At 35.9% G+C, this 13,435-nt stretch overlaps 1 protein-coding gene across 2 annotated transcripts in view; it reads right to left on the bottom strand.

The window, feature by feature from the left end:
* slc24a4b (solute carrier family 24 member 4b) overlaps positions 1 to 13,435 on the bottom strand; it is a 46,652-nt gene that overhangs the window by 11,081 nt on the left and 22,136 nt on the right. Inside the window, exons 3-10 of one of the 2 annotated variants that reach the window (XM_067383305.1) lie at positions 10,028 to 10,104; positions 6,257 to 6,331; positions 5,952 to 6,036; positions 2,389 to 2,492; positions 1,028 to 1,102; positions 707 to 732; positions 557 to 610; positions 178 to 326 (exon numbers count right to left, since the gene is read on the bottom strand). In XM_067383305.1, coding sequence (XP_067239406.1) covers positions 178 to 326; positions 557 to 610; positions 707 to 732; positions 1,028 to 1,102; positions 2,389 to 2,492; positions 5,952 to 6,036; positions 6,257 to 6,331; positions 10,028 to 10,104 — 645 coding nt within the window. The remainder of the gene's footprint in view (positions 1 to 177; positions 327 to 556; positions 611 to 706; positions 733 to 1,027; positions 1,103 to 2,388; positions 2,493 to 5,951; positions 6,037 to 6,256; positions 6,332 to 10,027; positions 10,105 to 13,435) is intronic. The other variant, XM_067383306.1, reaches the window with a different exon arrangement.

Raw genomic sequence — 13,435 nt, 5'->3', positions numbered from 1 at the left:
AATAGTTACAACAAGTCACGTCATAGACACATAGAATATATACTGTTTTCTACTGTGTTTGTTCAGAAACGGAGGACAAATGACCTCACACTTGTACTGAAGGTGACAGGAGTATGGAATTATGAAGTATGACTTGTATTACATGTGAATTTTTAAAGCCTGTCTGTTTAGTCTTACCTGGACCCAGCAGTGGTAGAGACGGATCATCCCATTTACAGTCTAAACGGTCTTTACCGTCCTCTAGTTCACTGCCGGCCGCCGCGTTTCCATTGGCAACATTCTTGTCGCTCCGTCTTGTGAAAAACTTCTGCAAGCTGGTATTAAATCTAATAAAGACGCAGATCCGAAACAAAAGATTAGGAGCATCCACAGCTTTATACACCTTCAGGTTATGAGAATTTTCTTCCTGAGTGCCAACATTTTCCACTCTGGTATGACTAAAACTAAAAACATGGTAATTAACACTTCACTATGATTATTTTTTATTTATTATTTTCTATACACTATCAAAGTCACAGTCGTGTGTATATATGACATGCCCGTGAAGAACACTCACTTCATGATGATGATATATACAGTGTACATGAGCACCAGCACCAGACTCTCCCACCTGAAACACACAACGACATTTACAGTCAAAACCAGACGTCAGATCTGATGGAGGTTTACAAAATCAGACAAGAGAGGAAAACGAAAAGAGACTCACCACACAATCTTTCCATCATAGATGAACTGATTCAATTCAAACAAAAAGATAATCAGTGCAGTTACAGTTTAGTTCTGAAAAATGTAATATTCAATGTAAAAATAATATCTATCCCATCTTATTAGATGCTTTAGAGCAGATATTCACAAACTTTTTGATGTAAATATTTATTTAAAGAACCCCTGAGATTTTAAGTTAATTATTTCAATAATTAATTAATGTCAGCTGACATGCAGGTAGATGAATAAATGATTATTTTTTGTGTCTTTAGCTGATCATGCCTGAATGATGTTGTTAGAGTGTGTTTCATTTGAGACTCACCACAATTAGAGCAACTACAGACAATATGTAGAAGAAAGAATCACGGAAAACAGCCCACCAGGTCAGTAAGACCACCTACAGACATCAACACAAACTACTGTTAAATACATAAATCAATACACAAAGTTAAAGAATAATGAACAGTGGACACTGAATATGACCTACGAATTGCAAAAAGAACAAAACAACAATGTGAAACAATAAATGGTTCAATATATAAACATCACATGACATGCATAATTCAGGCAGAGCCCTCCAGTTATCATCTCAGATATAAAAACAAATGCATTTTTAATCGTATTTTGTATAAAAACCTTTTGGCAATCCAATCAGAAGAATAAATATGAGCCAAAAAAAAAAATCTAAGTAAAAAAATAAACTGCATTTGGTCTTGAGAGAGCGAAAAAAATCACTGGACATAGAAGGTCCAGTAGAGTGTATTATATTATGAGAGGCATCATTCAGTGTAGCACAATTTGGCAAATGCATTGAATCTGACCACAAAGAAAAATGCACTCTTTTGTGGCTTTTCTTAAATTTTTAATCTTTAAATCTTTGAAGCACTTTTAGAAAATAATCATCTTATCAAGAACCATTTTAGGGTTTTTGAGGTTCTTTAGACATAAAGCAAGTTCTTGATGTCTCATTACAGATTATTCATATCAGCAGCTATGTATTTTATGCACATTTTGGTATATTGAATAAAAAAAAACACTGGATGGAAACACCAAAATGCACATAAATTCTAAAAATGCTGCACTCATTTGAGTCGAATAAGCTTTTTATCCAATAAGAAAACGATGGAAACACATTTACCGAATAAATTCCTCGATGTGCATCAAAAAAGTCATGTGACTTGTGGCATAACTGGATTAACCAGCAGAATGATGCACAGGCATTCTGAAATGCCTGAAGTCTGTCGTCAAAGTGGTTCAGTATAATTACATCCCAGAACTCTCTTACATGACTGTGTTTCCAAATAGCAGTCATCCGCCTCTGAAGGCAAGATAACTTTACTGCGTTTCGTCTGCACGCTCTGAGGCGCAGGTAATTTGTTATATACGAAATTATTATATACAGTGGCTTCTCCTACTGCAGCAACTTCCATTTTTCTTAGTGATATTTAACGGCAGTTTATCAGGAAGTGACGATTTGGTTTTCTTCATCTCACTGGATGGAAATTGTGCTTTATTCGCAATATTTATTTTATGCAATATTCCAATATTGTGTATAAGTTAAATTCGCAACTTTGAATGGAAACATGGTGTAGAGTTCTTTAATGCATTATAATATAGATGGTTTTCTTATTTTGAAGTATTGCTGACTTTAAGGTTACTGTTGGAGAAGATGCACACACACACCTGCCCGGCAAAGATCCCACAAACTCCTATGATGCAGAGGATATTGAAGACGGCAGAACCGACGATAGTTCCAACTCCAACATCACCGTGAGTGATGAAGACACCTGAAAAGTGCAACACAGAAAGTTCCATGTCACAGTTTAGGGGTTTGTTCAAATCTGAACACTAATGATCTCAGAACACTGAAAAACAAAAAAAAAAAAGTTCTTCCTCAGTATTTTTGTCTTGTTTGAAGACGAGTAAAATTGAAAAGGCTGCAAAGTTACAAAGAAACTCCCTGAAACGCCTCCATTGTAGTCTTGAGTTTTCTTCCAGGAACGAACACGTCACAATATTCCTTATTTAAATAAATTCCCACCCAAGGTATATGCCAAAAAAAGGGGGCGGGGCCTGGTTGAGTTATTTAGTAGTGTGTTGAAACTGGTGATTATGGTAAGGGGGCGGGACATTTCCCAAACAGGCTCAAAGCACTTGACCAATCACAACACACTGGTCCAGCCGTCCAATCAGAGCACATTATGCTTTTCATAGAGACAGGAACTAATCAGGGGTGCGTTTCCAATACAAAGACATAACTCGCTGCTTCTCTACCATAGTACGATGCATCGTTGAAGAAATCAACTAGCTAGTCACGACTAGGGATGGGTATCGTTAAGGTTTTAATGGTATTACTACTCTTACCAATACTGCTTATCGATCTGGTACTTTAACGGTATTCTAATCGGTACTTTTTGTTTATATATATATATATATATATGACAAACTGACAAATACAATAAAACAAAGATACAATTGAAAAAAAGTGCTTTCATTTGTTCATGTGTTCAGGTAAGTAATATAGGCCTAGCCTATAAAAGAAATCGAAGTAAAGTAACCAAATATACAATAACGCTGCATGGTTTTCACAGTATAAATTAATAAATTAATGCTTATTAAAGCTAACTATATCAGATGAAGAGCTGTGAGTGATTTTCTCTTTGCATTTTCTTGTTTGATTAACACTGATGGCACAATCATCAGAAGGTGACTGCTGTCACTTTAAGACAATAGATTTTAACACACATCGGATTTTCTCCCAGCTGTTCATGTACACTTACGATATAAACTGCGTTTAAGTAGCTAAACACGCTCCAATCCGGTTATTTTAACATATTTTTGTGTGTGTTTGATCGTTTGAACGTGCACTGAAGCCCGACGTGTAATTTGTTTGTCTATTTGCGATCCGTTTTGGAGCGCGCACACAATTCAGCCTGAGGAACAGCGTCTCTTGCACGGATTACTGTGCTTTCAACGTTTTAAAACGTTGATAATTATCAAACATTTACTGCAATTTAGCAACAGTAAAGACTGGATTTTTACAACAATCACCGATTGTGCTGATTCTGACGTTAAGTTTGGGTTTAGGGAAGAATGAACGCATGAATAGAAGGTGTGCTAGAGGAAACGCGGCTAGTATTAATAGTTTTATCTCAGATATCTTCTTTCTGATCCTTGGAAGCTAAAATCTAAATCAAAAATAAAATAAGCATAATATCACAGGCCTAAAGTGTAAGCAGACGTTTAGTTGTTTAGTTCTCCATTAAACAGGGCTTTCATGTGAGCGGCTGCGCGCGCTGTAGCTCTTGAGCGTGTGAGCGCGATCTCTCTTCTGGATTGCGAAAGCAAAAATGCATCATACACAAATGTCCTAATATTACTGCATACATACGCAGCAGGCGACTCTGGCGAGATAGAAATCGCAAGATAATGTCTATATAGCAATAATGGTGTATGTGTATTTTCTTCAATTTCTCCAGTACCGATAGCAGAACCGTTAACGTCAGAGCTTATCGATACACCGGTCTTTCATAATTTAGCCCCGGGGCCAATATAATACCGGGTTTCGGTACCCATCCCTAGTCCCGAAACTGCATTGTCGCAATCTTGTGATTCAGCCACGTTGGTGATGGAGTTAACTTCTTTAAATAAATCCGTTTGAGATTGAATTAAATGATTAGTTCACTTTCAAATAAAATTTTCCTGATAATTGACTCACCCCCATGTCATCCAAGAGGTGTTCATCTCTTTCTTTCTTCAGTCGAAAAGAAATTAAGGTTTTTGATAAAAACATTCCAGGATTATTCTCCTTCAATGGCCTCCAAACGGTTTAAATGTCAGTTTCAGTGCAGCTTCAAAGCGATATACATGATCCCAGACGAGGAATAAGGGTCTTATCTAGAGAAACCATCGCTCATTTTCTAAATACTGCATATGCTTTATAAACATAAATGATCGCCTTCCACGTGCTTCTGCTTTCCGTATTCTTAAAAAAAGCTTACGCTGTATGTCCTACGCCTTCCCTATTCTACTTACAGAATGAATGTGGCGCCAGTTTAGTTTTTTTTCCGTAAGTAGAATAGGGAAGGCGTAGGATCATTTGTGTTTATAAAGCATATACAGTTGTATTTATTTGTATCGTTTCACTAGATTAGACCCTTATTCCTCATCTGGTATCGTTTAAAGCCCTTTGAAGCTGCACTGAAACTGTCATTTTAACCGTTCAACCGTTTGGTGCCCATTGAAGTCCATTATAAGGAGAATAATCCTGGAATGTTTTCACCAAAAATTATAATTTCTTTTCAACTGAAGAAAGAAAGACATGAACATTTTGGATGACATGGGGGTGAGTAAATTATTAGGAACATTTTATTTGAAAGTGAATCCTTAAATGCAAGAATTTTGCTATAAATTACAGGCAATTCTCATTAATTCTCAGTTATTTTGCTTTATTTCCAGATTCAATCATAGGCTCGTTCTTACGGACTAGATCATGTACGCACATGCACACTCTTCAAAAATGGTGCTTAAAATCTCTTGACAGACTAAAATATGTAAATGACATGTATACATTTGAAATAAAAGATATACATTGTACTTAACGTCAGCTTGCTTATTTTGCTCAAGATAACGATTTATCAAGTCCACATCATAAAAACAGGAAACTATTCTCGAGTGCTGTCGTTCCAACCATACATGTTCGTTTGAACAATGGTTTCGGGAAACACCAACTATGTTAGTAACGACAGAACTTGTAATGTTAGTTGGCTAATGATGCTTTTGGAAAACACAACCCTGAGTGTTACTGACAGACTGGGAAGAGAGGAGCTGCAACAATGGAGAATATGGGGAAAATAACGTTTTTGAACATTCAAGCATGAAAACTTATTCTAGTAGACCTAAAAACAAAATCAAGACTTTGTAAAAGGGCACAATTAGTCCTCTTTAAAACAAGAAAAAATATCTTCCAATGGGCTCAGAAAAATAAACCTAATTCAAAGGGAAAACAAGATTATTTTTCTGACCCCAGTGGCTGATAGCTTTTCTTTCTTTCTTGTTTTGAGCAAAAACACTTCCTTTTGATACATTTTTCTGAAAACAAGACTTTATCTTAAGTCATTTTGCTTCTCAGGTACATTTATCTTGATTTTAGAATGTTTGTACTGGAAAACAAGACAAACATACAGAGAAAGAACATCATTTTTTACAGTAAACAATGTGTGATGATTGTGACTGTAGGACTTTACCTATAACAGATGCGAAGAGCTCGGGCGCTGAGCTCCCTGCCGCCATGAACGTGGCACCAGCCACATCCTCGCTCAGATTCAGCTTCTGCAGAACACAATAACAGCAGACAGTTCACATCCAACAAAGCCTTTGGCACAAACACCGCCCAAAACTGGAGCAGTATGTTTAATGAGCTTCTGAAAGCCTCAAAGTGGGTCAGAGGAAGAACAGTGCGGTTTCTACTGCTCTCATTGTACCGCGGTATTACTCAGATGAAATGGGAATTCATTGGGATCGTTTCTGTAGGGTATTTGAACAATCCTACCTCACAAATTTTCTCAAGAGACATCACAAAGTAGTCATCACACACGATCGCCAGGGCCAAGAACATGTAAAGAGCCTGTAAGAAGACAACAGAAGATCTCTGGTCAGACTTCACCACCTCAACTAATCGCAAAAGAGATTTCATTAATATCTCACTTATTTCTCCTGGATATAAGTCTGCTGTAAAAAAAGACCCCAGAAGAGATTGCACAGAGGTCTTAATCTGAGCTCAGATTCGCCAATTCAAAAGTCATTTCTCATCAAATTCTCCTGGAACAAATGATCAGACATTCATTTTACAGTTCTGTAATTTTTTGACCCAAAATAGACTTTGCAAGAGAATATGTAAATGCTAATGCTATTAACTATGCAAATTCGATTTTGTGCGTTGCGACGTTCTGAAGTGTCAAACTTTCATGCAATTCATTACATTACATCTACATTTAATCATTTAGCAGACACTTTTATCCAAAGCGAGTTAAAAATGAGGAACATCACAAGCAGTTTAGTATCAAAATTCTAAGTTTAAGCTATAATTGTTTTTATTTTTGCTTTGATTTGTGGTTTAAGCGCTTTAAGTCATGGCAGAGCAACGATTTGAAGTAAGTAAAAAATTAGTAACTATTAAACACTGTTTTCATTAATTGAAAGAAAATTAAATATAAATATTAGATGTAAAATTTGAAATACTGAAATAAAAGAAGTTAAGTATTTAATTTTTCTAAAGCTAAAATAATAATAAATTAAAGCTAAATGGAAATATTATACAAAAAAAAAACAAGAAAATGACAAAAGCATTTAACTAAAAATTTAAATGAAATATAAAACTTAAAATATAAAAACTGTTCTTCAATCATTATTATTCTTATTCAAAATATTAACAAATAGTAACACTGTATATAAATCAAGGCTGTAACCATGTCATAAACATTTTTTTTTTTTAGAAAGCATAAAGAACAGAGAAGGAAATTAAAGGTCCAATTCTAGTTGGGAAATAATCATTTTGAACTATTTGCAAACAATTTTTGCATTTATTTGCATTAAAATATGTACACATGTACTTTTATTTCTATGCCTAACATGTCAAAACCGTAAAACGTGGAATTCACGCTCTGCTTCTGTGAACAGTAAACCACGCCTACTTTGATTTGATTAGCCATCTCAATCATTTTTGCATTGATGAGCGCTGTCAAAGTCCCTTTGAGACAAGTCATTTCACTCGGCGGCCATCTTTGAAACGCCTCTCGGGCATCCTGGGCATCATGCAATCTCTTTGCAATACAATTCTCCAAAACTGTTCGCCAACCTTACGATTAAATTAAATATTTGAAATCACCAATGAAATCTAACAACAACCGGCTCATTAAATTAGTTTCTAAACGCTCAAATCATGACAAAAAAACTGTATTTTTCACGCTGGATCAAGCTAATGCGCATGCACAGACCTAAATGCGCGTCTCTTCGGAGGCGCGCGTTTGACTGTTTCTATAGAAACCGGTGATTCTAACGGCCGCTGAAGTGACGCGATGACTTTACCAGTCGGCGATTGGCTCTTATTTAGAAGGCGGGACTTATTCCGCCATATTGTGAGTTACACTTTCTCCCATTCAAAACAATACGAGTGACACGTCTTGTGTTATTCTATAGTCTTTGACCGCTGAGGCAGACCAGACTAAAAATGTAACTTAAACCTTTATGTCATCCTAACAACCTACAGAGCGCTGTGTAATTAAGTGCAGCAGAGCAGAGAAACAATTTCAAATATTGGGGGGACAATTTGGCAATTTCAAATCATATACCACAAAAATACACCTATACAATATATGCAAAAGGTCATGCTTGCAATGCTTCCTACCTTACTATATGTCAACTACTGACCCAATGTGTCTATTTTCAGAGTTTCAGAGAACCACATGAGACAAAACCTCTGAGCAATGAAATGTTCCTCCAAGGAGGCTCACAACAGCGTTCACCTGCTGTTTATGATCGCTGTCGGCTCCAGAATGTTGTCTTTCCTCCACTGAACCCGTGAATGTGTCTTTGCGCTCCAAGTCTGGCTGCTCCAAACCTCTGGATTCACATCTGCATTCACTGCAAACCCTTTCCTCGTCTAGCTTAATGAGCCGTTCACCCAATAAAAGCCACAATTTGAAACCAAAGTAAAGGCAAGCAAATGCTATGATGACCTTCAGACTGCCTCATACACTTCACGTTTGTTTACGTGTAGTTATAAAGGTTATTTCACCTAGAACGTCGTACTTTTTCCACCCCTATAATCAAACATGCTGCTTTTAACTGTAGTGGACAAAAGTGATGTCCGGTATAGGAAAATTGACATCATCCTTTATTCAAGCATTATTAAAAAAATGTTAAAGGTTTTGTAAGCATATTGTGTAGTTGTGCTTGGAGTCAATTGTTTTATCTGTGATAAGGCAATGAAACATGCCAAATTCTGCAGACATAATTTTTGGCCAGGCTGTCATACAAAGATATATGAACACATGCAAAAACAAGAGAACCAATGAAATATTAATAATAAATGATTATGTTGTAGTCAGTGCTCTCTATAATAAAGCCTGTAGCTAAAGTTTTTAAAATAATATTTAGACAAAAACAATAGACAAATTTGAGCAAGACACTCCAGGTGAACAGGGTAAAACTTTTAACTAACAGACATCCTTTAATTACAACACATTAAAACAACTTGTTTTGCATTACAAGTTTTCTGAAATGTTATGTTTAAAAGTGCAAATGGTGCATTGTCTAATTAAATATGCACTCATTTGCATAAAACTCCAGAACATAAATCTGAACAGTCTGGTTCAGAATTTCATTTTGTTGACATTAAAGGTTTTTACAAACATCTATATTGTTTTAGAAGATACTGTCAACAGCCATAAAAAAAAAAAAAAGTTCACCATATTTTTAGGAAATATAATTTTATATAAATCAGGTGAATGATATATGAAGAAACCCTGCTGTAAAAACCTTCAGAATATAAAGTTTGGTGTATGTAAAGCTGCCGAAGAGGAGATTTCTGACTCAAACTTTAAAGATATGTACTATAACTGAAATCTATAGACACAGATGAAGTGTAATAAAATACATACATGTAAATTTTGGATGTTTTCTTTGCACGCATCTGAAAAAAAGCTAGTTAGCCCAAAATGCCCCTAAGAACTACAGTAAATAATCCATGATAAGCAATATATAAACAACAAAGTGCCAATGAAAATTACTAACAACCATCAGATGATTTTTCACAAGTGTTTTACTGACTGTTGAATCATAAAAAAGCATAATTTCCCTTGATGAGAAATGACATCACAGTAGCAAAGCATAAATTATAGTTCAGCATTTCCGTGATCAATTCCAGCCACAGGGGGCACCAGAGGACTAACAGAATTCCCATCCGCAGCACGTCGAGAAGGTTTGTGTGAATGCATAATTCAGACCTGAGCTGTGCATGATGCCAAACATTAAAGCGTTAGAGAATCAGCGTTACATAACCACGGGAAGATTTTAACTGTGCTGCTCGTGGGTGATGGAGTTAAATCTAGTCATATTACCATTAGATTAACCCACACCGTAAGATCCAGCTGAAAAAAGCAAAGAGCCGCAGGGTATTAAATCATGACAGGGTGGCAGGTGTGAATGCGTATCATTACCGTGACCAATTTCTCTTCTTTATTCCTTCACAAAACTTGAAAAAATAAATAAATATCTAGTCACTTGATGTTCTGAGGAAAGAGAGATAAACAGACTTTCTTACCGCTATAATATGTAGCAGTACAGCTCCGCTCTTTCGTTCGGCATTGGTGAAAACATCATCTGGAAATTCACGGATGGCTGTAAGGAACACAAACACACATTTACATTCATGCATTTTATCCAAAACAAATTATGGTGGATTCAAACCGAGCAGAGGTGTCATGTTTTCTGAATGACTATAGTTTGACTTTAAGATGCATAAAACACTCCATAATGAACAAATACACACAGACACACACCGTCCGCTGCAGAAATGTTCAACATAAAGCCAATCTGATTTCCTCATATCTGCACATACTGGGAAGTGAAGTTACAAAAAAATTGAACCCTTTATGTGATCTGAATATATGACGGAAACTTTCCCTCTCTTAAAACAGTCAAATGACACATTCTGATTATAGAATTTTCATAACCATCGTAATCGTCTATAAGAGAAAGCAAGTGTTAACTAACACATCACAGCTACGCGAGAATAACGCCGTTTTTGTGTGTGTCCCTTTAAATGCAAATGAGCTGCTGCTCCCGGCCCACTTTCCAGAAGAGGGCGGGGCTTTAACAGCTCAACAACAACAAAGCTGGAGAATATCACGCAGCCAAAATGACTAAAGTGTTCAGCCTTACATTGTTCAAACCGGAGTCGACACTGATGGAGAGACTCAGGAAGAAGTTACAACTTTTAGATGTTTCTGAACGGTTAGTGGATAAATTGATGTAGTTGCTGTGGAGTTGATTCAACTCATCGACTAGCATGTGCATGTCACGTTAATCTTTTGTGCAAATCCCGTATGGATGCATAATGTATCTGTTCACCAAGCAAAGCCAGTCACACCAGGCTAATGTTTATGATTGCTTCCAAAATATCGCTTGGACAGAAACGCTCCTTTTTTAGCAATCGAGCTTGCCAGGGTCAACCTGCAGGCTATCCAAGGTAACAAGACTCTTAATAGTGTTCTGTGCTCATCTGTGCAGCCAACCACAGAACAATTAGCATGCTTTGCTCCAACTATGCCATGGCGTTAGAATTGGTACATAATTTTCACTTGCAAAAACAAAATGGCTGCACCATGGGTGGAAATCAGGGTTGCCAGGTTTTCACAATAAAACCCACCCAATTACTTAAAACTAGCCCAATCGCATTTTAGGAGGGGCTAAAATCATGACAACACTTAGATGTAATAAATAAATGACAAAACTGTGATGCACACAATAAATAAATAATAAAACTGAGATGCAAAGAATAAATAAATAGCGAAAGGAATGACAAAACTGATATGTACAGTATAAATAAATAAACAAACAAACAAACAAATAAATAAATCAGAGTTAATAATGTATCAAGGTCAAGTTGAGTCCATTGCATTGTGGGATACGGTATTCTTCACAGTGTGCTCTGGTTGTGTACTGCACAATATAGTAGGTCATTCAGATATTTAATGCATACAGAACATTCACAATCTGTGCACAATATACATGCTTCAAAAAAGTATTATGGTAGCACGCTATTCCAACCACAACCCTCTTCCACAGGGATAATCCTGTGCAGCAGGACGTCATTATAAATGCCAGAACATGCAAAAGCAGCCCGGTCCACACCGTGAGTCAACACTGTCTGCTCAGCCGGCTCTAAGAATAGCAGCATATAGATTAAACTCCTGGACAGGTGAAGGTGACTTTTATGCTCCATTTCAGGCAATGGATTCATTAGCCTGCCGCTCATCATGTGTGCTCTTAATTTTTGGAGGAGAACACATCAATATTCCTCGTCTGAAAACACGAGCAAGGACAGCGAAGGGATGCAACAATTAGAGCTTCATCTTAAATGATCAATAAATCATCGGTCTGTCTGTTTTCACATTGGCAATGGCTATGAACACACACCTTTATAATGTGATTAAAGCAGTGCTGTTAAACTGGAGCTTGTGTCAACAGAACACTCTGATTATGGTAATGTGATTAAGCTCAGAATTAGAGTAACAATAATCACAGTGAAATCCAGAAACAGAACAGCTTTACATGACAAGGCATTTCCAGCAAAACAAAGTGCCCTAGAACCAGTGAACATTTAGCATTTAAAGCAAGTTAATGAATTTATTCAAGTGAGCAGCAAGAACAATGGCAGTAAGACAACCACATTTCATAGCAAATAATTGAAAAATGCCACATAGCATGTAAACAGAATTAAAAGAGATGTTCAAAATGCATACTACAACACTATTCTTTCTATTTCTGCAGTATATAGTGCTTATAAAAGTGCACTACATTCAAAAATTAGGGGTCGATACAGTTTATTTCTCTCATACACTTGTATTGTCCATAATTTTAGTCATTCCCGCAGGTTTTGCGCTCACAATAGAAGCGTGCGCACCACTCAAGCCAACGCTCAAACAACTCGCAAGCTTCTTTTTCACAGCTTAATGCGCTTAAACGGTCAAATACATACAAAATTATGTCAAAATGCCCATTTTGGCGAGTATTCAGGTAAATACAGTCAGTTTTGGAATGTAAATAGTTGAGAGAAAATGCATGTTGTTTAACAGTATTTTGTATCTGTGCATAAGCTCTTAAAGTGACAGCAGTCTAATATTCCTGCTGCTTTCTATCATGTTAATTAGTCAGCAAGAGCAGTTTTGAACCACATAGTAGTTATTTCTGTTGTACTGAGATAAAAGTTTAAAGTTAAGATATAAACACTGATGTCTACAGTAGCGATCAAAATAGAGCAAACCACCTTTTGAAACGAATTTGGTACTTCTAATAATGATTATATCAATTACATCTTATGCCACTAGGTGGCGACAAGTGACTGTTAAAAATGTATTTGTCATTGAATCATTCATTCAAAAGATTTGTTCAAATCACTGATTCATCCAGTAATAAAACAAGTATTTATTAATAGTCATTGAATTCATTCAAAACCAATTTTAAACAATAATTCATTTAAATTAATTATTTAATTATTTTAGTTTTATATATAGAATCGTGATCTCCAATGTTAATCAAAGAACAAAAGACAAAGAGAAAAGTTTATTAAATGAACATTTATTAATAAGTTTAATAAATAATAATGAAATAATAAACATTTATTAAATTGATTATTAATAAAGGTTCACCTTTTTTGTTTATTATTGTTGTCTCTAGTAATCATGTGTCTGATTTTTAATGTCCAACCTATTTTAGGTTCATTTTAAGTCAGACATATAGTCATTTTTTTAAACAATAGTTGAGTTAAATAAAACTGCCCAGCAGGTTGGGCAAACACTTAACCCAACTGCTGGGTCAAAACAACCCAATCACTGGGTTTGTCCATATTTAACCCAACTTGGGTTATTTTTAACCCAGCATTTTTTAGAGTGTAGTTCAACAATTCAAATAAATGTGTGTATAAGATGTTACAACAACAAAATCACCC

Source organism: Chanodichthys erythropterus, chromosome 4 (genome assembly GCF_024489055.1).
Source record: "Chanodichthys erythropterus isolate Z2021 chromosome 4, ASM2448905v1, whole genome shotgun sequence".
Classification (NCBI taxonomy): Eukaryota; Metazoa; Chordata; class Actinopteri; order Cypriniformes; family Xenocyprididae; genus Chanodichthys; species Chanodichthys erythropterus.
Note: the sequence above shows the minus strand (reverse complement) of the source record. Positions and strands in the feature narration are given on the sequence as shown.